Here is a 26722-nt window from a genome sequence, read left to right as displayed (position 1 = left end):
ATTCTATAATACGTCATCTATGTGTCACATTGTGTGTTCACCACCCAGAGTCAGTTCTCCTTCTATCACCATATATTTGACCCCCTTTACCCTCATGTGCCATCTCCCTCCCCCCTTACCTTCTGGTAACCATTAAACTGTAGTCGGTGTCTATGAGCTTTTGTTTTCGTTTGTCTTGTTCCTTTCTTGCGTTCAGAAAGTTTTATATCCCACATCTGAATGAAGTCATATGGATCTCGACTTTTTCTGACTTAATTTTGCTTAGCATAACAGCAATAAAACTAAGGGCACTATGTAAAAATAAGGTTTTATCCTACTAGGCAGATGTTACCTAGGCAACAAAAGGAGTTTTTCCCCAGAAACATTACCCCGTTTCTGTGGTGTCAGCTCCTTTCAGATAGTGCTCTTGCCGCATGTGCACGTTCCTCCCTCTCACAGTCACGGTTATCAGCGGAAAGCCCTTCTGCAGAGTCCAGGTGTTCATCATGGTTTTCACATCAAGGCCTTCCTGTCGCCAGTGCTGGTTAAACAGAAAAAGCAGATGCATGACCCACTTAGACCGGACCCACTTAGAGAGAACGCAAGCTTTGGCTCAGAGCTACCGGTATCGGTTGACAACCTCCTCGGTGAAGCTCTTCCTCATCCCTTCCTCGGCTCCCAGCCCCATCCTGCTCCCTTCCCCCACTGTCTCCAGCCAAACCATGCTGCCCATTAAAGCACTGACTGTTCACTTTTCATTCTCTACCTCTACATGTGTATGTCTTGAGAAGAGTTACCATACCTTGTTTTACTGGGCATACTTTGGGCTTGACACCAAGCACAAAGCAAGCATGTGAATGAATGAAAGTAGAGAAGGGAAAGCGGCCCGGTGTTCAATACCTACGTAATTATGCTGGCTCTCCAACAAGCAAGGTGGGAAAAATGTTCAGTCAAGAGCCTGCACTTCCAAAATGATAACACCCAGATGGCCCACACTCAACAACAGTCAACTCAAAAGAGGATAGTCTTTGATACGAGAAAAGCTTTCAAGAAATATTTAAGAGCTAGTAAAAGGATAAAATATGCTACAGAACAAATCTAGAAACTACTGAATAAAGCTATCTCTAATAACAAAGACTCCAGGAAAATAAAAATATATATAAAATTCTGTTAAATCTCCAGGCTGTTCCTTAGTTGCCTATGAAAATATTCAAGTCCAGATAAACAAAGGCTCAGACTGTTTTGTGACTCAGATGTTATTAACTCTTTACAGCTTATTATTTAAAAGCATGAGTTAGACCTAAATTCAAATTCCCGCTCTGAAATTTACTGACCATATGCCTTTGCATTTCATGTTCCCATCTGTAAAAATCAGGATAATAGTACCCACTTACAGGTTTGTTGTGAAGAGTAATGGAGATAACATACACGAGTGCTTAGCACGTGCCTGACACATGGCAAGTGCTCAAGAATGCTCACCGGCATTATTTGTTTTTTCACAAATGAAGAGCTATGGAAGAAATGATCGGCATAGCCTGACCGATACAGCCCTAATCTCCCACAGAAACATGTCATAAATTCACTGCTTTACAGAGAGTGAGGCTGAAGAAATTAGTGTCAGTGAGACGTGTTACCAAAGAAGGCTGTGCAACTCCCCTGTGTAGATAATTTTTAAGAAAAATTGTAAAAGACTGTCAGCCTGGCATAATTTAAATGCAGTCTTACAGAGGGTGAAGGTGATATAATCAAGAACCTCAGAAAGCTTGGCACAGAGCCATCCTTCAAAGGCTATGGAGTAAGAGAACGTGCTGAGGGGTGATGTGTACAGATGTAAAAACTTACTGAGGATGAAGATGAAGGTTGACCTCTAGAGCAAAAGCCATCCATCCTTTCTGTGCCATCTGTAGGGCAAATCTAAAAACCAAAAATATACACATCACTCTCAGGTCGGTAAAAAACACTCAAAATTCTTCTCAGAGAGATTAATATCGTGCAGAAAAAAAAGGTGATAATAAACCTGTCAAGCCCAAATGTAGAGCTACACGAAAACATACTCACACTTGCCATACTATTCCACAGGTCCTCGTTTTTTGTGTTTTTATAGCTATACTTCTGGAGATACTGCACAATACCACGTTTAAATGCTTCGGCACTGAGATAATCCCTTAGCATATTCAAAATACAAGCTCCCTGAAAGACAATACAAATAAGTGTCAGGTGGAGTTTGGCCTCAATCTAGTCAACCATCACACTTTATTTTGGAATAATTCTTTTGAAATGCAACTCCAGAAACCATTAAAATGGCTATTTGTGAAACAATTAGAGGCAGAGGATCGAACGTAACTGTTTATGCTCTTAATCTGCCAGGGCCATTACTGTCTATCAATAACCAAATCTTCCTGGCGGGCAAATTAATATCATCTGCCAGCTCCCATTACCACAGGTGAGTGGACAGTGGTGCAGACTTAACCATGAACCTTTAGCCACCATGTGACTTTCTCAGTGCCACTCTGGGGAGGGAGGGGCAGGAGTGGGGAGAGGTGGTACAAGAGGTGGAAGCAGAGGTGAGTACCAGGTAAGGAATGGTGGAGCCCAGGGAGAAGACTGGGAGGGCAAGAGTAACAATGAGAAAGGAAGCAAGAGAATTCCTAGATCTTCTGGATTCCTGCGTTAAGAGCTCTTTTCCCCTCCACTCCCATTACTGTCAACTGTGGCTCACACACTCAAATACCTCCACTGGCCAGAGGAGGGACATAAATGAAGAAAGTAGTCCAAAGTTAAGAAAAATGCTCTTTGATGTTTTCCTCCTGCACTTTTTTTCAATACAAGTTTCTAATCTCTAGGAACTTTTCTCTGTCCCTTCTTTTAACATACATCCTTTTTTAAATCATCTTTTTCTAAGAAATTATGATTCCCTCTTCCTAGAAAGCCCTTCCTACTTTTTTTTTTTTTTTGGGAAAGCCTCAATTTATCCTTTAAAATATAACTTGAAGTCTCCTTTTCTGGGACAATTGCATAAGTCCCCTGAAGGTGGAGGCACTCTCTCTCTCTGGCTCTAGGTGGAGTCACAAGATAGGCAAAGCCTGGATTCCCGAATATCTACATGAAATGCATATGCCTGACAACAGGATTTGTACATTTTATTGAGATATAACTCACACATAACATTAGTTGCAAGTGTACAACATGATTCAATATTTGTATATATTGCAAAATAATCACTACAAGTCTACTTAACAGCTTGTCACAATAAGGACTTTTAAGATCTACTTTCTAGCAACTTTCAAATATGCAATACTTTATTAAGTAGTCATTATGCTGTACATTACATCCCCATGACTTTTTTATAACTAGAAGTTTGTACCTTCTGACTCCCTTCCCCCATTTTGCCCACCTCACATCACCTGCTTCTGGCAACCCCAATCTGTTCTGTGTTGATGAGCTTATTTTTTTTGTTTTTTTTGGTTTTTTTTCTTTGTAACATTCCACATACAAGTGAGATCATATGGCATTTGTCTTTCTCATACTTATTTCACTTAGCATAAATCCCTCACGGCCTATCCATGTCATCGCAAATGGCAAGATTTCATTCTTTTTTATGGCTGAATAATATTCCACTTTATATGTATATACACCACACACCCTTCATCCATTCATTCATCAATGGACATTTAGATTGTTTCCATATCTTGGTTATCGTAAGTAATGCTGCAATAAACATGGAGGGTGCATATATGTTTGAGTTCGTGTTTTCATTTTGTTTGGATAAATATGCACAAGAATTGCTGGTTCATACAGTAGTTCTATTTTTTAATTTTTTGAGGAAACTCATACTGATTTCCATAGAGCATGCACCAATTTACATTCCCACCAGCAGTGCACAAGGGTTCCCTTTTCCTCTAAATCTTTACCAACACTTGTTAGTTCTTGTGTTTTTCATGGTAGCCATTCTGATAGGTGTGAGGTGATATCTTATTATGGTTTTGATCTGCGTTTCCCTGATGATTAGTGACGTTGAAGATCTTTTCATATGTCTACTGGCCATCTGTATGTCCTTTTTGGAAAATATCTATTCAGGTCCTCTGCCCTGTTTTTAATCAGATTAATTTTGTTATTGAGTTGTATTATTCCTTTATATAGTTTGGATATTAACCCCTTAATAGATATATGTTTTGCAAATACTTTTTTCACATTTCATAGGTGGTCTTTTCATTGTTTCTTTCGCTGTAGAGAAGCTTTGTAGGATCTAGTCCCATTTGTTTGTTTTTGCTTTTGTTGCTTGTACTTTCTGTGTCATAGACAAAAAACTGTTGCCAAGACCCACGTCAAAAGGAGCTTTTTCCCTATGTTTTCTGGTAGGAGTTTTATGGTTTCTGATCTTACATTTAAGTCTTCAATCCATTTTGATTTAATTTTTGTCAGTGGTATAAGATAGGGATCCAGTTCCATTCTATTGTATGTCCCATTTTCCCAACACCATTTATTGAAGCGAGTGTCCTTTTCCTATTGTATGTACTTGGAATCATTGTCATAAATTAACCATGTATGTGTGTGTTTATTTCTGGAGTCTTTGTTCCATTGATCTATGTGTCTGTTTATATGTTTTTATCTCCCCTGCTCTACTACAAAAACACCCAAACAAGAAATACTTTTCTGTCTGCTACAAGTAAAACAGCCAAGCACAATGATAAATAACACATTCTCTGCCTCAGAGAGCAGACAATAGAAAGGATGGGAATGGAAGAGTGAGTGGAAAACCTGGACCTGGATCTCATAAAGAAGGAAGGAGCTGTGATTTAGCTCCAGGCTATGTTGCCAGGAGGAAATACAGGCCCATCATAACCAGAATCCACCTTCCCCTCATCCCTGAGAAGCCAGAGATCTGATTATATAAAATCTCCCAGTTATTAAATGTTGGCAACAATTCCCAATTCTGTTATTAAACACATTGTGCAGGACAATATTATACAGTCAAAATGCAAACCGTTCCTGACACAAGGGCAGGAATTTTTGCATAGTACAAAGGCAATGCTCAATCAAGACTTATTTGTTGCATAATAAATAAAAGGTAGAGTTTCTATAGGCCCATAAATTTCATCTTATGACAGCGCAAATGAAGAATTGATTATAATGTGATCTTTAGGATTACAAGCCAAATTGCAAGTTAATACAAGTTAGAACTAAATGAGGGAACTCCAGCCAGCAGGGGTCAGAATAGAAAGCATTCAATCTGGGTTGCTCCTTACGAAGGAAAGCCACCCACAACCCCATCTAGAACCTCTCCACCCCAGGATTTATAAGTTTTGTATGCAAACTGCACCCTTGTAATCCATTTTTACCTTTTCATAAGAAACATCATCAAACATCTCCCGAATCTGAGCAGGATTCTCCACAGGTGTGGACACAGGGTGTGAAGAATTTAATGCATCTACCTCCATGGCATCAAAACACTTGCCAAAGAAATAATCTTCCTATTGAGACAAAAAAAAAAAATTATCACCTATGCTTTACATTTAGAGGAAACATATGAAAGGAAGAAGGTTTGATCTGAGATAACAGGTTTATACTTCAAATTTCTGGTCCAATATATTCTACATTTATAGAATTTACAAAATAAAATTGAATTACTATCTTCTAAAGAGCATCCAAAAAACAATTTTAGATAAACACTTTAGATTTCTCTCATCTTAAATATTTACTTATCACTTTAGAATAAAGAAAATTTCATATTAATTTGAAAACAAAACAATTATGCCTACAGCCAAACAGCAACAATCCAAGAAAGTAAAATGCATAGTGATATCAGCATCTCCAATCATCATCTATACTATTCTAAAGCAAAGAAATTTAGCTTTAAAACCATGTAGTGAAAGAAAAAATAATGGAGGACAAGAAATTAAGCAAGATTAGGGAATACTGCTAACTAGAGCATATTACCCAATGGAATAATATGCTTACATAATCATTTTTAAATATTATGTGGAAACAGGAAAATATTACACTACAATGTAATAATTGAATGTACATTATAACTATGTATAAATCGATTACGCATATAGGAAGATTAAAATTGAAAATAAATATGCACAAATGAAAATTATAATAGGGTAAAGGTCTTGCTTTTTTTTTTTTACATTAAGTTTACATGGATTCTTTAATTTTACTGCATGTGATTTTCACAAGTTAAACACATGACTTTTAAAAATAAACATGTAGAGATTCCAAAGCATTAAATCTATGACCTATGAGTCTAGGTTCATACACAATCAAATGTGCAGTTGCCTTAAGCATAATTCATTTGATTTGACAAGTAGGATTCTATTGAAATAATAGCAATCTGTACCTTATACTTCTTTAGTGAGCAACCTGACGGTTGGGGAAATAATATGGAACAGACAGGCTTTCATTATTTCTATTTCTTTAATATTAAGGGAGGACAAAATTTAACACTAAATTTCTTAACAGTCATATAGATTCACAATCCAGTCTGCAAATGAGCCTTTGTGATATATCTTAAAGTTAATTAGCATTTGAGAACATGATTCATAGCTAAACTCCCAAGGGAGTTATAATATTAATCTATGAATTCTATAATCAAAGACCAGTAAATATGTTCTAGCAAGATTGAAGAAAACAAGAGATTAACCTGAAATGTAAAAAAATAAGTAAATACTTCTTACAACTTTCAGTTCAGGATGAGTCACACTGACAGACACGAACTCCATAAACTTGGCAAATCCCTCATTGAGCCAAAGATCATTCCACCATTCCATAGTGACCAGGTTCCCAAACCACTGAAAGAAAAACAATACTGATTCTTCACATTTCTATGGAGACCAGATTATCCACACCACCATAAATATAAGACCTTCAAAAGGAAGTATTTTATACATGTAATGTCAGTTATATGAACATATTTATATAACTACTACTTTATCAAAGTAAAAAAAATCTTTTCCATATGCATTATAAAACATGGTATCTAATGTTTTAAAGAATTTCTGCTTTACATTTTTTCCTATAGGAAAAATTAGCAACATATGAATAGCCTCATATATATACACCATAACAGCAATACAGATACAGTTTAACTACACTTTATTAAAAGTGTGACTGAGCTTGTGTACCTGGTGGGCGAGTTCATGGGACACAGTCAAGGTGATGCCAAGCTTACTTGACGCAGAAGACTTTTCAGCATCAAATAACAGAGAAGATTCCCTATATGTTGTCAGTCCCCAATTTTCCATAGCACCAGCCTGAAAGTCAGGAATAGCAGCAAGATCTTGGGAAGGAAGCGATACAAATATATTAACAATCTCTAAACTACACATTGCCCAAACACACTAACTTTCAGAATGGATGGATGTAGGGATCAAAAGAAAATCTCAGCTGTCCGTGCAGAATCATGGAATTCTCAATGGAAAGAGCCTTTCACAATGGAGAAAAGGGGCTTAGAGACTCATTCAGAGTCCCTTTGCTACTGTGTGACAAAGTCAGACTTGGGTCTCCAGACTCCATTTCTAACTTTCTGACATGGAGTTTGAAATAATCCACTCTACTTTGCCCAAGAACCCTATACACCTAAAAACCTCAAACAAAATCTTTTTAAAGGGTCTTATAAGAAAGAAAATGCAGATTTTCTTATGCTGCGTAAATTTACTCATTCAAAAAAAATGTACTGAGCATCTATGTTCCTACCAAGTACATGCCAATAATGAAAACATTGCAATGTAATTGGGTTTCTCTTTAAAGTGCGAAAGCAAAATTATTCCCATGCCATGTGCCTCAGGAACTGAACCAAGATCTGTCTTTACTATTATAAGCGTATTGTGTAGATCAGGGGTGAGTATGATGGTTGACACCTGCCAGGGTTTTAAAGACTTGAGAGGCTGCTGAGATAACCACAGGGATATCAATTAGGGGGATATGATCTATGACTGGGGTCATTAAATACCACAAGTTGTAACATCTGTGCAAAATCTCTACCTTGTTTGGGTAAGGGATATGGAATGCTAAAATAATCCTCGTAAAATTCTAGAAGAGTCACCGCAGCATCCAGTGCATAATCTGCCTGATTTATCTTGTCTGGCACAGCGTACACAGAAACCTGAAGAGAAAGGCACAAGCAAGTTATTCAAATACCATAATGGCTTCTCTCCACAACCATAGAGAAGACCCACGGTAACATCTTCATGTTGTGGAATGTGGTTGCCAATATTAAAGAAGGCAATGGAAAGTTCTAGCTCTTGTATTAATGTTGGCTGTTCCTGATCAACTCCCTTCTTGAAAACAACTACAAATGCTGTATAACATATACAAAAATGTCTCCTTAAACGTTTCATGAGATAATGAAAAAGACCACTCAGGCCATAAATGAAGTGACAGCAGGACCCTCAGAAGTCAACGGGGCATTGCAGCCAGCTTTTGCCCTGAGGACACTGGCCCCTATGGAGGGACATGAGCTTTGGTTTTCATGGCCTTGAAAGACTTGGGGATATGCGACAAAGTCCAGAGTCTGCTCAAGGTAGGCAGTGTAATTAGGACATGCACCTCTGCAAAAATACAGCTGAACCCCGAAGGACCACGCCCTTATTGTAAGGGTGAACTGTAAATAACCAACCCCTTCTTCGGTGAGACTGCAAGGGGAAAAAAATTTCGTATTCAAAGCCTGGTACTGTGTCGGGGAGAATGGGAGACCTCCTCAGAGAATTTGTAGCTAAAAGCCAACCTTCATGCTGTTTAGCAACTGGACTCACAATAACCAGGTGGTCCAAAACCCAAAGCCAATAATTTAAAGTAGTTCCCAGGTTGGTCAATGCTCCCAGTCACCTGACAAGAGCAAACACAAATTTTCTGTTAGAATCCACCTTCAACTCAGGTAATATAAGTTCACAGACAAATTCACAATATTCACAAACAAACAAGACAGCGTGAGCAAGAGCCAGCAGAAACACAAACCGCAGACCCAGATACACAAAGACTTCAACCATGACAAGCACTAGATACAGAACATAAAATGTATGCTTAATATGCTTAAAGAAATAAAAGCACTAAAAATATTAGTATGTAAAAGGGGTTCTGGGGCCCAATTCCAATGGGGGAGTTTTGGGGGGAGTGTCATGCAGAGTCTCTGGTCCCGCGGAGGTTCCCCCACATCACCAAGCAATTCTTCAACAATTTAACTCAATTCTGATGCTATCAAACTGGAGACCGCGTCAGATTCCACAGGTTAAGGTTTCAGTCCTATAAGACGGCCCCTGACCCCCACTTCAGATGCCAGTCGCATCTGGGTGTCACCTGTACTTCTGAATAAGCTGATATAAATTGGAGGTTTAACACCCCCTTGTTTGGGTGTGATTAGCTTGCTAGAGCAGCTCACAGAACTCAGAAAAACAGTTTACTTACTAGATTACAGGTTCACTGTCAAAGGATGTAACTCAGGAATAGCCAAAATGAAAACACTCACAGGACAAGATGTGGGGAAGGGTCCAGAGCTTCAGTGCCCTCTCCTAGCACACAACTCTGCCAGCACTTCCACACGTTCACCAGCACAGAAGCCTCCCAGCCTGTCCTTGGGGGGTTTTATGGTGGCATGGACCCAGGCATGATTGATTGAATCATTGACGATTGGTGATTAAACTCGACCTCCAGCTGGAGGTCAAGGGGTGGGATTGCAAGTTCCCTCCAATCACATGGTTGGTTCCTGGCAACCAGCCCCCATCCTTAGGTTAACTAGGGGCTTTCTAAAATCACCTCATTAACATAACAAGAGACACCTTCATCTCTCTCTTAGGAAACTCTAAGGGTTTTTTGGAGCTCTGTGCCAGAAGCAGGAAGAAGACCAAATACGTATTTCTCATTATAAATCACAGTATCACAGTATGGAAGAGACATTATGAAAGACAATTGTTCATAAAGGATTCATAAAAGTGGGCAAATCAATGAGGGTGTTTTTGCTGATAGTTTCACTGATGAATTTAGATTGCTCTCTACATCCAAGTCTCAAGCATCACCTCTAACTCCCCAGGTGGAGTTAGAGACAGCTCTACAAGGGTAAGAAGCCCCAGCCCTATAGGAACAAGAGGCAATTCAGCATAGAAACCCTAACTATTCAGGCCTGTGAAAACCAGCACAAATAAATGTGGTATCTTCAAATACAGCGTCCCACCCCTCTCACCAGAAAACATATCTGCATTCAGAGCCACAGCCTACAACTGTATGCTGTGCACTACACAATGATACTCAGACAAGGGTCAAATGCTCCTTAAAACAGGACATTTGTCCCCAGTATTCCAGTATTCCTGGCCCAACGGCTCTCCCCAGAGCCATTTAATACTCCAAGCAGACTGCTCTATCTTCCTTCCTGTGGCTGGAAATTCTCTGCCCAGATACTCAATGATGTTCATTTCCAAACTGCACAGATAGCCAGAAGCAACCTTAGAAACCACTGCAGGATCTAGTCCAATTTATACACTTTAAAGAAGTACAAACAAGTTCCAAAGGGAGCAGGGACAAGGTCAGAAAGCCAATTAGTGGTGGGCCCAGGACCATGACCCAGGCCAGGCCAAGCCTCTCCACATGTTTTTGTTATTAGAAACTCACTGTAAATATGAGCATCTGTGACAACAGGATGACCAACCCTCCTGGTTTGCCTGAGTAGAGGAGGTTCCAGAATGTGGACGTCCAGTTTTAAAACCAGGACAGTCCCAGGCAGACCAGGACGAGCTGGTCACCCGATGTGACAATCACAGGTTCACCTTGACTCCGCTCTTGGTCATCTTGCTGACAGACTTAAAATCAGAAATAATGAAGGCCACGAGGTAGGTGCTCATCTTCACAGTGACATCAAAATGGTCTTCTATGAGTCCTTCAGCAACAGTCACGGACTTCACCTAAAATCAGAATAACTTAAATCAGCAAATAATCCAATTATCCAATACATTGAATACATTTTATAAAGAAACTTCCTAACTACCAGACATAATATTGAAAGTATATGGCATGACATTGGTATGATTATTTTAAAATGTCTCTATCGAATAACTGGTTGTAATTCAGATATTAAGGCCAAACCGTTCTACTTAATTTCTTTTTTTATTGGGATATTATTCATATACCATAAAATTCATCATTTTAAAGTACACTATTCATAGGCTTTTTATTATATTCACAGAGTTGTGCAACCATTACCACTTAACTTCCTTTAAATCCAGATGACTGCAAACTGACTAATATTTGGTTTATGAAGATTGATAACGTGGGTGGGACAAAGCAAAGCTGAGATCGCTGGTTTTGCCAAGATGTAGTCTACTTGCTCTTACATACAGGTATGAGAATTATCTATAAATTCAATGTCAACTATTTTCTACACTGGGCAAGTATGTAACCAAATACAACCTAAAAAGACCTTCTGTTTCCTAAACAACTGAAAGTAACCGGTGCCTGGGCCTGACTCTGCAGACCTCCTCCAAATTCTGACGTGCTTCATTGGAATCAGCTTTTAAGTGCAATCAGGAAGCAGCCTTGATGAACAGGATGGGGGTGACGGAGGTACAGTCTAAGAGGTCTGCTCTCAAAGAACAAAGTCTGGTACCTCAGCTAACAGAAAGCACTGGGCAAGATCTTGGAAAAAGGACCCTCCAAAACTAGCCTGGGGAATTCCATTGTTTACACATGCATTATTCTTGTAATCATTTCCACCTGTTTGTCAGCACCCTGGTCCTTCTTCGTATTACTCACCAGTCAATTACCCTTTGGGGATTTAAACCTTAAACTCTGATAGCCAACCTAGGTTTACACTTGAAGGACCCCAAATTACCTTTTCTTTTTAAAATGCCTTCTACCCACCCCTAACCAAAATTTCCATTCCTGAAGTCGTGCTAATTATTCAGAAAGTAAGCTAATTAAACTAATTCAAATTTAAATGTGATTAACTCCTGCCCCAAACACTTTTAAGTTCCAATGGTATGTTTGCTTTTCTAGCCTCCAAAAAAGATCCTTTGAGAATCCACTGTCCTTCCCCTCAACTCCCTGTCTGCAGCCTGAGTTCAGGCCACTCCTATTCGGCCATGGTGAAGGCTTTCCTGTCTCAAGGGCAAGACTGTATTAGAGATCTTCCTATCCTCAACAAGTGGGTCCTGGGTATCCAAGGATTTAGACTCCAGAATCTCCACGAAGTCTCAGGGGCTCCTGGCTTTCCCCCCACGAGCCTATGAATTTCTCCACCAATCTTGTTTATTCAGTCTCTCCCTGTTCCTTTATTCTTCTAAAGCTGTAATTCTCTAATTAGAGAATTCCAGTCCCAGGCGGCAATAACATAATATTGGGGGAGGGAACTATAATTTGCATGTTCTCTATCTCAAATTTGTATTAGGAAAATGACAATTGCTTCTTACATGTTCATATATAAATGTGGGGAAGAGTGGAGACAAAAGTTCCTGCCTGGCAGAGATTTGCAGAATACTTTTCACAGGGGACAGCCCTCTAGGGGGACCTGTCTGAATCTTGTTTGCGGAAGGGTTCCTTAAGGTATTTAGCAGAGGATATAAATTTTAAAGATTGAGAAGTACTGTACTAGAGGTTCGTCTATGGCGCTCTGGGTCCCTCGATGGGAAGATATTCCACAGGGATGAGGTGGGACATCCTTCAGGACTCCGGGCAAAGCCTCGTCCACCCTGAGTATCATCCACAGTGAGCTTTCTGAACAGATGTCTGCTTCAGGAGTTGGTATGTATCTGATGCAGAATGTCAGCTCAGCTGATGATTTTTCTAAGCTACCAGACTCATAGGATGATGGTATTTACTGAGTAAGTTTCATTCATTTGGCAAAGTCATCTTCTCACCACTTTGAAAAATCAGAGAAAACACTGTCCACATCTGCTTTGAAATTGGAGGATAATGGTTTCTTTAAAGAAAACTGAGCTGCCTATCATTACTTACCTTTAATACCATAATAATCTGAAAAGATCCCTTTTTTCCTTTTACTTTCTGCCCAATTTTGTGCATATGATTACAAATTGTATTGTTAATATCAGTATATATAGAGAAAGAGAAATTATGGAAAATAACTATATACCAGAAATGTAGGCTTATTCAACAAAGCATTGTCTCTAAAATCCTTTTAAAAGATCATATGAGAAAATGAAGACGAAAGTGCTTTGTGAAGGGCACTCTCATTTAGACCTGCCGTGAATTCCTTACAGAAGCCTCCGATCAGCACTGATGACTTGCAGTGTCACTCTTACTGAAATCTTGCATGTTTTGGGGAACAATTCTTTCTATGACTACAAGTAAATTGTTACTTGAAACAAAAGCATAGGTCGGAAATGACAAAGAAAAGTTACCAGTCTGTCACGCAATAAAACAAAACAGGTGACCCGAATGTTAACTGGGTAACACAAGTCAGAGCAAATCAATGGGTTTCTCCTGTGAGTAGATGTACAGGAACTCGGACTCACCAGGGGCATGTTGGAGATGGCAAGGTGCCGTGGCTCCCTTCTGATCTTGATTAAAAAGCTCGCTTTGAAGGCAGGTTCGTCAAAGCAGGGAAAGGCCATTCTGGCTGCGACAGGTTCAAACTGTGTTGATGCAAGGATCCTAAAATTATAGCAAGTGAAATAATAATGCAGCATGAAGCACCAGACTCTAAAATAGGTTTCTGTGTGTGTTCTTTAATTCCTAAAGTTACCCTAAGATTGATGGATTCCACTAGTAAAAAAATATGTGCTGTGACAAAAGCTATCATTAAACTAAGTTAAAAGACAAGTAAAAAGCTGGCAAAATTGATTGAAAATTATTTGACAAAGAGTTAATAGCCTTAACAGATAATGAGCTCTTTAAAATGAGTAAGAATATACCCAGCAACCAAGTGGACTAGAAGGCATAGGTCATAAACAGACAATTTACAAAAGAAGATTCTACAAATAGTCAGGAAAGATATAAAAAGCTGCTCAGCTTCCTCAATAATCAATGTAATGAAAATTAAAAAGAGATATCCATTGGCTTTTTGGCTCTAAAAAAATTGCCAATACACAGGATTATGTAGACATAAAGAATATGGCAATGGGATATCAAATATTTGTAGACTCTAACTTAGCAATTTTACCCTGTTTCCCCGAAAATAAGACCTTGTTGGACAATCAGCTCTAATGCATCTTTTGGAGCAAAAATTAATATAAGACCGGGTATTACATTATATTATATTATATTATATTATATTATATTATATTATATTATATTATATTATAAAAACCCGGTCTTATATTATAGTAAAATAAGACCCGATATTATACTAATTTTTGCTCCAAAAGACCTATTAGAGCTGATGGTCCGGCTAGGTTTTGTTTTCGGGGACACACGGTACTACTAGGCATTTATTCTAAAGAAATGATTTACAAAGATGCTCATCCAAGTGCTGCTGATGCTGAAAAGTTGAAAACAACCTAATCTCCAACCACGGGGGATTAGTTAAAAAAAATCAGTGAACATACATTTTAATACAGTCATTAAAATGATACATAGTGATATTCATCTATACAAAACATCTCCTCAACATATGTAAGAATTTCCCTTATAAAACAGAAAATATAACAACTCTATTTACATAAAATATGCATATTCAAAGAGAAGTCTGGAAGGATGCTTTCCTAAAATAGAAGTAATGATTATCTTGAGGACCTAGCAGGGATAAATTTTACTTTTTTAAAAATTCTTTTTGAGGAAAAATAAATAAAATTCTTTTTGGTAGCATCTGACTTTTTGTGAACCTCAAAAAAAATATGAAATCAGAAAAATAAGTTAGTGTAATCAACTAACATAAAATTTCATTTTAAAATTTAGTATAAAATCTCCCCCCCAAAATTACCTCCTTAAAAACAGAACTAAAAAAGCAAGGCAAGTGAGGATCCCTAATAAAGTTTTAACTGAGAGAAAAGTATTTCCTCTAACGGGCTGTTGTGGAATGAATTGTGTCCTCCAAAAAGATATATTGAAGTTTTTTTTTGTTTTTTGTGGGTTTTTTTTAAGGAGGGCGCAGCTTACAGTGGCCCATGCAGGGATCGAACCGGCAATCTTGGTGGTATTAGCACCACACTTTAACCAACTGAGCTAACCGGTCACGCCGATATATTGAAGTTTTAATCCCTAATATCTATGAATGTGACTTTATTTGGAAATATGGTCTTTGCAGATGTAATTAAGTTAAAATGAGACCATTAGTTTGGCCCCTAACGCAATATAACTGGGGTCCTTATAAGAAGAGGGAAATTTGGACACTGGCCATGTGAAAACAGAGGCAGAGAATGAACTGATGTAGCTACAATGCCAAGAAACAATGGCCCCCACAAGCTAGGAAGAGGCAAGGAAGAATTTCACTCAGACTTGGAGAGAGCATAGGTCTGCTGACACTTGATTTCGGGCTTCTAGCCTCCAGAACTGTCAGAGAATAAATGTCTGTTGTTTGAAGCCACCCAGTTTATGGTATTTTGTTACAGCAGCCCTAAGAAAGTAATATACAGGCTAAGAGAATTAAAAATGTTTACTACATCCCAGAAATTTAACTAAATAAACAAATGGGTATTTACTCTGATAGAGCTGGAAGCAAGAAAACTGATTAAAACAGAATGAAAAACAGATGTAAAAAATCAAGGAAAACAAAAGTATTGCCACTTTTAACTCCACAAAGAAGACACAAAAGCAAAACCAAAGGAAGAATTGAATAATCAAGGGAATTTTAAGACAATTTATCTGAAATAATGTAGCATGGGCAGTACTTGAAGCTTTAAAAAAAAATAGAAAAAAAATACCTCACTTCCCCTTCCTTGGTTCTGTAGGTGCTCTTATAAAATCCATGAAAACTCTCAGAAAGCTTGCCCGCGTACTCAATGACAATTGTGTAAGGGAGCCCAACAACCAGGGGCTCGGGAGCCAGAAGTGCGATCTGCTCGTGAGGCGGGTATTCCAGGACTCTCAGTGGTTCTTCAGACTGCCTCTCTCCAGCTCCCTTCTTGAGGGTGGCCTTAGATATTTGCAGGTGGTTACTATGCAGGATGATGGCACTGGTGCGCTGGCTGGCTGTGATTTCTATTGCAGTGGTTCCCTTGAAAGTCAGAGTGGTGAGATTCGCATGGATCATAAGATCATAATGACGTGGGATGATGTGCTCAGGAAGTCGCATTTTATTCCAAGGAAACGGTGTCCCATCACTAGCTTTTGGAGATGTAGTTTCACTACTCTGACCCCAGGAGCGAGTTGACACAGTTAAGAGAATCAACAGTGAAGAAAGTAGGAATGACATGGTTCCAAGTGGCCATTTGATGGACAGAGACGTCATCTTCTTTGCTCAAACTACCTCAAGAAAAGAAAAGAAAAAAAAAAATTAAGTCACTAAAATATTATCAAGACAGCACAATTTCAGAATGTATCCACCCATAATTAGCAGATATAGATATAAACTTTCAAAAGTACTGGATCTTTCCCTGAAAGCAAAATTACCTTCCCTATCTATGTAACTGATTGATAGAAAAAAGAAGTTTATGGTCAGCAACAGTCATTAATACCTAGTAAAACGCATCATCTGGTTTTCAAAATTAAAATTAATTTATCAGTAGGGTTCTTGGTTGAAAGCAACAGAGCAAGCTCTGGCTGAGGATCCTGAGTAGCTCACTAAATAGGTCACAGAGTTGCCAGGACATTTGGGAACCCAGGTTCATTAAAAGGCAAAGATGGATAGCCAGAACCACATCAAAGAACCATCTGACCAGGTGACCCCTCCCCACCCACACTGGACCAGGAGGAAGCCGCCCTACTGCCCTGGGGGTCAGCTGCTGACACTGCTGCAGGTACCACAGTGAGTGCTCCACTGCCCCTGCAACTTTGCATTGCTTGTTTCCAATTCTAAGTCCCGACTCTGAACTCTGATTGTCAGAGCCAAGCTGAGGTACGCACACTACCAGGTAAGGCGGTGCAGAAAGAATCTAGACTTTGAAGCTTCTGTAGTGGGGGACAAGCCTTGCTTCCCACCTATCAAATGTACGAAGTTCCTAAAACACAGAAAACATAGGAAGGAGACTTAGATGCTGAGTAACAAGGCAGGAGGGGAGGCAAGTATCCATAACAGTAACCTTTAATAACATTGGGATTCAAGTATTAGTTTAATATTTATGTAGCCAGGAGTCACTTCAAGAGTTTATGGTGATTTTCACAAGTGTGTGACAAACACAGCCAGTCACCTGGATTCTCTCTTACAATCAATCCAACAAATATGTGTCGAATGCCTGCTGCACAGAAGGCTGTGTCCTGAGCACTGTGTGGGATATAATAATACACAAGACACAAATCCCACAATCAAAGACTTCAAACACTGGAAGGGTAGAAAACATTTATACACAAATAATGAAACACAACAGAGAAAGTGTGGAGTGTTTTAAGAATAATAATAAAAGTGGGTTCTGGGGGAGAATGGAATATTTCTGAAGGGAGAGAGGGACTTTGGCTGCAGTGACTCTGAGATGCCACCACCATGCAAGACCAGCATAGAAGTATGCTCTGCAAGATTAGGTCAGATCTGGAAACGAAGGGAGGGCATTAAAACCACTGCAGGTGGAGCGAGCCAGGGTAAGAGCTCAAGCCAAAAGGGAGAAAGTAGAGGGCTGCTAGGCAACTGACGTGTACAGAAGGGAATCCCAGCAGAACTTGACGGAGAATGACGATTCCCAAGGCAAGGAAGCAAGTGACTCCAAGATTATGCCGAAAGCATGCTGGAGTCATGCTACAGACCATATTTTGTACTTTATTTTAAAGGCCACAGGACCCAGAAGGAATGTGAATTTTAAGTGAGTTGGCAATCCATGCCCTGAGAACCTAGCCTACTTCTCTCTCTCTCTTAGACAATAATTCCTCTCTAATGAGTGCCAGGAGTCCCTTCCAGGTTAGCCCTGGTAATTGGCCCTAATTCCCTCAAACTTCTCTAGCTCCTGGACATTTGGATCAGACAAGAAAAGCAGTAATATTGCAACGTGGATCCCTCAAAATGATCGTAATACATGGGATTCTCCCTCCATGTCAGTGGTTCTCAACTCTGGCTACGGACTGACGTCATCTAGGGAACTTTAAAAATAACTGTTGCCTGGAACCCTATCTAGAATAATTAAACTGGGATCTACGGTGATGAGGACAACATGTCAGAATTTTTTTTTTAAACTTCCCAGAAATTCTATTGAAGAGCCAGGTTGAGAAGCTACTAGATAATCCTTGCTAAACCCTGGTCTTATCCCTTGAGCCCTATGTGGGGAGAACTATTAATAGTTCAAGATAATTACTGATGTGCTCTCCCCTACTCCTTCCTTTCCATCCTGCTCCCTTCCCAAACACACAATTAAAGGCACCTTACCTCCCCATCCCCATAGAGCAGGTCTGGAGGCTAAACAGAAAGGATAACAACACTACAGAGACACCATAATCCCAGTTCAAAAGACACCACCCAAATACGACAGAAAAAAAATGTGAACAGGAAGAACAGGTTTTCTTTTTATTTGGTGTTTGTTTGTTTTTGTTTTTGTGTCTAGGAAACAACTAAAGCATGCTTCCAGCCACAGAGGATTGGCGCAATTTGGAAAAGAATAAAGATTAAACACCAAAATAGTAGAGTTCCTGCCCCTACCTCCTCAGGCAGAATCCCCCGGCAGGGGGAGAATGATGGATTTCTCTTGAAGTCAGGGGAACAAAAGTAAAGAGAATTTGTATGATGCTTTCATTTGGAATTTCTGACGGCAGCAGCTTAGTGGGTACAGCCCATGCCCCAAGATTGTGGAAAATGGCAGGTTCAAGCACGTGAGGACTCTGGATGCCCATGAGTGTTCTCCAACAGTCAAGAGGAGATCCAAAAATTCCAACTGGTTCTGAGCTGACAGCAAGGCCCATGGGCTGCTGAAGGGGCTGGTAGTGGGACCTCACATCAAAGGCTTTGCAGGATTGAGTCCATGAGGAGAGAGGACCAAAGAGAGCATGGCTGTGTCTCAGGGAGGATGCAGTGCCAGGAAACCAAAATGGAACGTGTAATACAGAGAGCGTAAATGTCAGAATAACTACATGCACACACATACATATATAATTATAGCTATACTATATATATATATATATATGGGCTTACAGTCACAAAAGAAAACCTGGCCTTTGAGTTCTTATTCTGCTATGTACTGTGTGACCTTGGGCAGGTGATTTAATTCCAGTTTCATTTTCTTCATGTGTACTATAACAGCTGTCACACAGATGGTTGTGAAGATTAAATGAGTTAAAATATTTTCAATCACTCATTCCACAAATATTTATTGAGGGCCTGTTACGTGCTAGAGGTTTTGCTGACCTCAGCAGTACAGCAAAAGTCCCTGAGCTCAGCCAACTTACAGCCTGTGTGTGTGTGGTGGGTTGGGGGGATTTTTAACAAGTTGACACAAAATGTACACATATATATAGTTAACAGCCGTGATTAGCTATGAAGGAAAAAGCACACACACATACTGAGAAAATAACAGGTCATACCAATTTACAGTGCGGCTCTCTGATACTTTTAGCTGAGGTTTAAAGGACAAATTCAAGTAAGCTAAGAAAAGAGGGAGAAGGAGACTCTCCCAGACAGAGGGAACAGCGATCACGTTTGCAGGTTCAGAGGCAGGAGACAGTGCTGGTGATGAAGGCCAATGAACCCAAAGCACAGCACACAGGAGGGAAGATGTGCCTGGAGAGATGAGCAGGGGCCAGACCACTACACAACCTTGTAGGCTTATTAAGGATTTTGGATCCTATCCTAAGTGCAATGAGAACCCATTGGGTTTTGAGCTAGAAGGTCCTAGGATCCTGTTCACCCTTTAAGAAAATCACCCTGGTTGTTGAGTGGAGCAGGGAGAGCTGAGAGGAGCATGAGTGAAGGCTAAGAGGCTAAGAAAGTAGTCTAGACAAAGTAAGCTAGTGGTTTATACTGGGGTAATGTTAATAGACAGAGGGAGAGGTGGTGGGAGAGGGGAGAGACACACAGACACAGGGAGATGGATGGATTCAACTTCTGAAGTGGAGACGTAAAGAAAAGGATGCATCAGCATTGCTGCCAGGTTTCTAGAATGAACATGTGAGTAGTCAAGTGTTCCCTTTACTGAGGTAGAGACCAGAAGTGAACAGATTTCAAAAGGAGGAGAGGGAATCAGAGGTTCATTTTTTAGTATGTTTGTGATGTCTATGAGATATCCAAGGGGAAATATCAATGAGGCAGTTGAATACAGATTAAGAGCACAGAGATAGGGGTTTAAATGACTTTCCTGTACTTGACTGTACTCGTTTAAAGTTTTAAAAAATATTTTTCTTTGGCACCTGATTTTTTTTTTTTTTTTTTTTCTCAAAGAACAGAAATTTATTCTCTCACAGTTCTGGAGGCCAGAAGTCTGAAATCAGGTATTGGCAGGGTTGGTTCCTGTAGTTCTAAGGCCGGGATCTGTTCTAGCTTCCAGTGGTTGCTTTGGCACCTGATTTTACCAAAGAATCTTTCACAGTCAATGTTGTCAATGAAAGTGCAGCAGTAACAGAGTACCTAACTTTACTTACCGTCAGGAAGAGTTCAAGATACTCTAGAAAATGTACTTAGGCTGCCTTTGGTGATTCTGACTTTGCCCACTGAAACAGGAAGTCAGGGGCAACTGATCCTGGGTTAGCTCACCCTTCTCTTTATTGAGACAGTATGGAATGTGAAATTGACCTTAATTCTTTTTTAAAAAACATGGTATTTTTCTGTTTAGGCCCACCTGAAAATATGCTAGGTACTAGTACATATAACTCCAACTCCTTAGGAATATAGACTCTGGACAATTTTTTAAAGGTATTTTTTAAAATTGACCATATCCTGAGATGAGTTGAGAGCAAATCCTCTGGGTATTTGGTCGAAAACAGAGCATTTGTTACTTTTAGAACCTGAGCTACACAAGGAACCTCCCTGAAAATGGTAAGTGTCTGCTCTTCTCCTTCCTCATGAAATTCACTTGCAGGTCCGCCTGGCGAGTAAGGCACCCGGATAGGAAACATGAATTTGCTCAAACTCGAGAACTTTATCGGAGTAGAACTCAGCTAGAGCCAGAGTGAAGTGAGGACAGACAACTGTTTGGCAAAAAGTACAGGAGAAGCAGGGAGAGAGACGCCGATCCCACCCCGCGATCCCACCCCGTAACCCCTCCCCAGCCCAGTAGTAAACGCAAAGCCACGTTCGTATGTCTGGCAACTATCCGCAAGTTGTCCCCCTTGTCCTAAGCCCGCCACTCACCCACCCCTGCATCCTGCCCTACGCGGGGTCTGGGGGACTGCGCGGCTGGCAAGAACCCAGCGGCGAGGCGGAGCTCAGAGAGAGGCTACCGCTGTCGGGAAGTAGCGAAGCCAGGGGAGCTCGCAGAGCAGGTGCGCCGGCCCCGCGCCCCCTGCCTTCTCCGGATGGACAAGGGCAGAACCCTCCCCCGCCGCCCTCCCCCTAAGACTTGGGCCCAGTCCCGCGCTGCAGTCCGCTAGTCGTCCTCCCCGCGGCCCGAGCCCTCGGGCCTCCCCGGAGAGCACCGGAAGGAGGCCGGGGTCCGTGTCCTGTTCCAACCACGCAGACCCCTCCCCGCACCGGGGACGGGCAAGCAATACCTGGGGTCTGGGACCCAGCGAGCTCACCCTCGTGCCGCCGCCGCCTGCTTGGTCCTCCCCGGGACCGAAAGTGAAAGTGGAGCCCGGGGAGCGGCAGGCAGGCGCGTGGGGCGTGTGGATCCGAGTCCTCGCAGGTGGCGCGGGAGCACCGGGCTGAGACTGGGGAAGGGGAAGCCCGGGAGTGTGGCCACGCGAGGGAGACCGCCGTTCCCAAGGCGTGAATTCACTAGTGAGTGCGGCACTCCAGGGAAGCAGTAGGGCTGAATACAGGGGGGATCGGGTGCAAAGGAGCACCCCTTTCTGAAAGCGGATCATTTTCTCTGCGTGTGTCTTTGAAGGGTTTTTTTTTCTTCATTGGTGGCCTTTGGCGTTGCGGGGGTTGGTGACGAGAGGACCGGGCCGGTACTGCTGGAGGTGACTCAGGCCGGACAGGAGCTCGCTTTTCCATCAAGCATGGTTGAGCTCCACCCTCGTTGGACTTAAGAGGTGTCCATCATTCTCGTCTCTGCAAACGTGCTGAGAGCTGTTGGCCCGCCTCAGACAGAAACAGGAACTCAGAACTACTCTATGTTGCTGCAAAATGCTGAACCCTCTGGGGTTTCCATGAAGAGGATGTATGTTCCCATTACTACCCAGAGGGGGCTTGGACCCAAAGATTTTCTGCTCCACACATTAAAACGTCCCTCTGGGTTTTCCAAATCAAATGACCGTTTCTATGCTCCCTTTAGAACATTAAGACTGGATGAAATGTCCAAAAAAAGCCCATCTTTAAACAATTGAGGCTAAATGAGGTAACAAGCCAAAAACAAACAAAAAATCCCACAAACGTTCATGCTCACCAAATGCCACAAGTTGGTGAGAGTACCGTGGTCCCTCTGGGACCTTTTTCTTACTATACTCAGGCTTTCTCCTCTCAGTTTCCCCTTAGCCTCCTTCTCTTTGAGAACTGGTGTTTCAAGTCACTGAAACAGTAGTTCTAAATTCTTTTTTCTCTAATCTTATGCCTCCTTTTGAAAAATATATTTTTGTTGTGCATATTCTCTCCAGTCAAGGACATTTTGTAATATGAAATTAATACCCTGTCCCCAGGGTTAACCAAGGTGGGATCAAGGGGAATTTTTTTCACTGAAATTCAACAAGAAATAGGACATTGGGATCAAGTAATTTCACAATTGTGACCGGGGGAGGTGGGTGGTGTCAGTGGATAGCTAGAGCCTCCAGAACCTCCAGGTGTCAGTGAGCAATCACAATTTGCTCAGGTGAGAGCTTCTCGACCAGTAAACTCATGCATTTCTTTGCTTTTACATAGTTATATTTTGGAATGTGATGGTTTCCCTTTAATTTCGAATACAGTTTCATTAAAAGTATTTCTTGAAGATCAGGATGGAAGGAGTTGAATGCACCAGATTGGAGGTTGCTATGAATGACAATTGAAGAGGCAGGAACAGGGGAATGCCTTTATATGAACCTGGGCAGAAAGAGCTGAAACATCAATAAGGAGAAGGCTGACACTGCTAAGGCCTCTCAACTGTTCTCTCACAAGCTCTCCCTTGCTCAGACTTTAGACTCAGACTGGCCATGATTCTGTCTTCAGAATCCAAGTGCACTACAAACAAAGCAATAAGACAGAGGATTTGGCGGCAAATCCTATCTAGTTTAAAAGCTCTAGTGCGGATATGAGGGGTGCAGACCTTGGAGTGAGGACTTTAAACTTGAAGGAGTCTCAGCTGTGGAGTCTGTGAGATCAAAACTTAATAGCTACCAAGCTTAGAAATGGTATTAGAGGAAAGCGTGCCAGAAGAAGGGGTACTTACTTTTATCGATTACTTACCAACTGTTAAATACTGTGCTTCGTGCTAGCCATATGCACGTGTGTGTATAATTTAATCTTTTCAGCAATCATGTAATATAGATATTATATTTTATAAGTGAGGAGAGTAAGAGAGGTTGGCAACTTACTCAAAGGCAAAGAGAAAATAAAAAGTGAAAACTAAATTTGAACCCTAGGTAGGTCTATTTGACGCCAAAATGCATGGTTCCCTTCCCCCACCACCACTAAATCACACAACTAGCTTTCTTCTTACTCCCTCACTTTACCTCGTCCCCATTTCACTTGGCACTCCTAGCTTTGCTCTTTTCCAGCCAGTCCTGTAAATTTTGCATCCTGAGAAACCTTCCTGGAGCCTCCAGATTTCCTCTCAGTGGATATTAGGTCATGCTGCTGTAACAAAGCAACTCGAAGATATCAATAGGTTAAGAATACAAAGCTTTCTTGCTCACTCATGATACACAGCCCTTGTAGATAGATAGGGTACTCTGCCCTGTGCAGCCACTCAAGACTCAGGGTAACAGAGGTTGGTCATCTCATAGGTACATCCACCTGAAACTTTTGGCCTTCTAGATCACCATGGCCGGAAAGAGAAAGTCCAGAGAATTATGCATCAGCTTTTCCTCACCTCAGCGCTGGAATTGGCCAGACTAGATACATGGTCTTTTACAAGGGCAAGGAGAGGTTGATAAACGCTAATAATATTATCTACCACATAGTGTAAGAGGATCAGTTGAGCCCCGCCATTCCCAAGGCTTGTCAGAGCCCTTAGTCCCAGATGTGAGCGATGAGACGGAGGGAGTCCATTTTGGGCTGAAGCCATTTTAGCATGTACAACTTTGGGCTGTTACCGATCAATGATTTTTATATTGAATTCCAGATTTTGATCAAGGGGAGTTCAATTTTGTTCTAATTGATTGAATCAGTTCTGCCTTCATTAGCCTTTAGTTAATTAATTTCAGCACTTGGCTCATTTCTTCTCTTGCTGCCAAAGCTGCTGCCATTTTGATAATATTACTACAATCCTTTTTTATGTAAAATTTTACCTAGACTCATGATGTAGAAAACACACAAAAGCAGGGCTGCTCTCATTAGGTGGGACAGCCCCACCCATTCAGTCCTTGCCAGTTGCCTCCCAAACCCTCCTCACAACCCCATCCCCCAACTTCCCCAACATACACTGTGGTCCCTGAGACACCTCCATAGGCTCCTGTGGCCCCAGAACTTAATTTTTAAAATGTCCTTAGGAAAACAGATCCTTAGGGCTGGGAGTCAGGGCAGATGCTGAGAAGGCCAGGGAAGCTGCAGAGAAGGACTGCAGATTTAATTCAGTTATCTGGGCCTAACAGCAGAGATTCTAGAGAGACTCAAAGTACTAACCAGCTCCAGCAGCAGGGCAGAAGTTTGAGAACCTTTGGCTCATGTCTATTACCAAGCAAGACTACGAGAAGAGAAAGAGTCTATGACTGAGTGGGTGGATCAGCCAAAAATGTAAAAATGAAACTCCAGTTACATTAATGAGAAATCTGGCCCTTCTGTTTCTGTAACATAGTGTTACCTTTTTTTTTCTTTTTTCTCTTGGCTTCCCAGTCCTAGTGGTAGATTGCTAAACTTTTATAGAATCTGTATGAGCTTAGCAGTCCAATAATTCCCACTCGACAAGATGAAAATAGTGAAATCATAATATTGTACAGTAAAATTTTACATTACTCATTTAATCTCTGTAGTGAACTGCAAAGTAAATAAAATACCTGAACTGCTGAAGTTTGTTCTCTGTCTCTCTCTCTCCATCACTCTCTTTTTCTTTCTCTCTCTCTCATTAGTTACTTATTAATAGATGCAACGAATAAATAGGGGCAAAATAATGTACCAGAATAACTTTGAGAACTTGTTTTAAAAAAAAAAAAAGATTCATTATCTCAGCCCTGAGAAATTCTGATACTGTAGATCTTGATTGATAAATGCCATAGAATTCAAGGGCAATGTAAGTTTTCTTTGAGGAAATAAAAAAGTGTCTTATCACTGCTGCACTGGGGGCAAAGGGTGTTCTCTATACCTTAGCCAGAAAAAGTAGGAGGATTCCTTATCTCACGAGGGCCAGCCCTCAAATGCTGGCAGCATCAATGCTTTGAGTTCTAGAAACCTCTAAGGAATTACTGGAGACAATGCAGATAGAGGAGGGAAGAAACGTGGGCAGAGTCTGAAGTCAGCTATGGTTGTTGACAACTGTCTAAATCATTTACTCACATTCTTATTCTTAACCACTAAGAATTTGAGAATTGCAAGCTTGGAGATCAAAGTATGGATACTTAGTGCAGGGAAAGGCCCAGAGAGGCCATTTTGTTTGTGGTATATGATCTCTGAATCCTCAGTGTGCAAAAGAGACTGCACAGTAAGGAATTAATAAATGTTAACTGTTTAGAGAGTACAAACTCTAAGGAGAAAGATGGCCCACAGATAGAATTAGCCCACCCCCCTCATCCCCCCACAGCTGCAGAGGGACAGACAACCAGCATAAACCAGGGCTCATCATTGGTAAAGCCAGAAGGCAAGGAAGCCCACTGCTGCTATTGGTCAGTCCCAGGGCATGGAGTGGATCTCGGGGGCAAATAGAAGATCTCCAGCACAGACATACTGAATAATAGCAGGTATTGACCAGGAATCTAACGAACTACATAGCAGTAAGGCACTGTGACCACCTCCCAACTCACCTGTTCATTGAAAGCAACACATAATACAAACTTCATTTCACCTTTTGTATCCATGTAATTACAGAGACAGAAAAGAAAAATGAAACAACCAAAAAGGCTAGTGACGTTTCAGAATCTAATTTCTATGTTGTGTCAGTCGGACCTCAATCACAGAGAACAGAATCCATTCAAGCTGTTTTATCAGAAAAGGATTTATTGCAGGCTATTACATGACTTACAGAATCATTGGGAAGACTGAAAGAACACATGCTAGCGGGAGCTTCCAGGAACAAATCCCAAAGCCACATTGTAGAACCTGGCCCCCAGTGAAGCTGCTGCTTTTGCCATGACCCAGAAGCTATCTGCTACATTGGGCAGCTGCTATCACAGCTGCTGGCTCCAGAACCAGTCATGGATGCTACAGTCTTTCCCAACAAAATCAATATCTCAAGCCCTGCCTCTCTCTCCATTTAACTCAGTTCCAAATTCAAGCTCCCTTCAGTGCTTCTGTTTGGCAGAGCCTAACTCACATCTAGAACCGAGGAGTGAGGGAGTCTGAGAAGTGAAG

At 41.0% G+C, this 26722-nt stretch overlaps 1 protein-coding gene across 3 annotated transcripts in view; it reads right to left on the bottom strand.

Moving 5' to 3' along the window:
* The window catches only part of ERAP1 (endoplasmic reticulum aminopeptidase 1), a 68677-nt gene that overhangs the window by 13337 nt on the left and 28618 nt on the right, over positions 1 to 26722 (bottom strand). Inside the window, exons 1-11 of one of the 3 annotated variants that reach the window (XM_019727914.2) lie at positions 21637 to 21980; positions 15783 to 16323; positions 13437 to 13575; positions 10737 to 10871; positions 7966 to 8086; positions 7107 to 7261; positions 6660 to 6773; positions 5319 to 5450; positions 2038 to 2169; positions 1822 to 1893; positions 369 to 520 (exon numbers count right to left, since the gene is read on the bottom strand). In XM_019727914.2, coding sequence (XP_019583473.2) covers positions 369 to 520; positions 1822 to 1893; positions 2038 to 2169; positions 5319 to 5450; positions 6660 to 6773; positions 7107 to 7261; positions 7966 to 8086; positions 10737 to 10871; positions 13437 to 13575; positions 15783 to 16309 — 1679 coding nt within the window. In that variant the 5' untranslated portion in view covers positions 16310 to 16323; positions 21637 to 21980. Of the gene's footprint in view, positions 1 to 368; positions 521 to 1821; positions 1894 to 2037; positions 2170 to 5318; positions 5451 to 6659; positions 6774 to 7106; positions 7262 to 7965; positions 8087 to 10736; positions 10872 to 13436; positions 13576 to 15782; positions 16324 to 21636; positions 21981 to 26722 lie in introns of those variants that run through there. The other 2 variants (XM_019727915.2, XM_074328682.1) reach the window with 2 other exon arrangements.

The sequence above is a fragment of the Rhinolophus sinicus genome, linkage group LG03 (assembly GCF_036562045.2).
Source record: "Rhinolophus sinicus isolate RSC01 linkage group LG03, ASM3656204v1, whole genome shotgun sequence".
Classification (NCBI taxonomy): domain Eukaryota; kingdom Metazoa; phylum Chordata; class Mammalia; order Chiroptera; family Rhinolophidae; genus Rhinolophus; species Rhinolophus sinicus.
The sequence above is the reverse complement of the archived record's forward strand: the minus strand, read 5'-3'. Positions and strand labels throughout refer to the sequence as shown.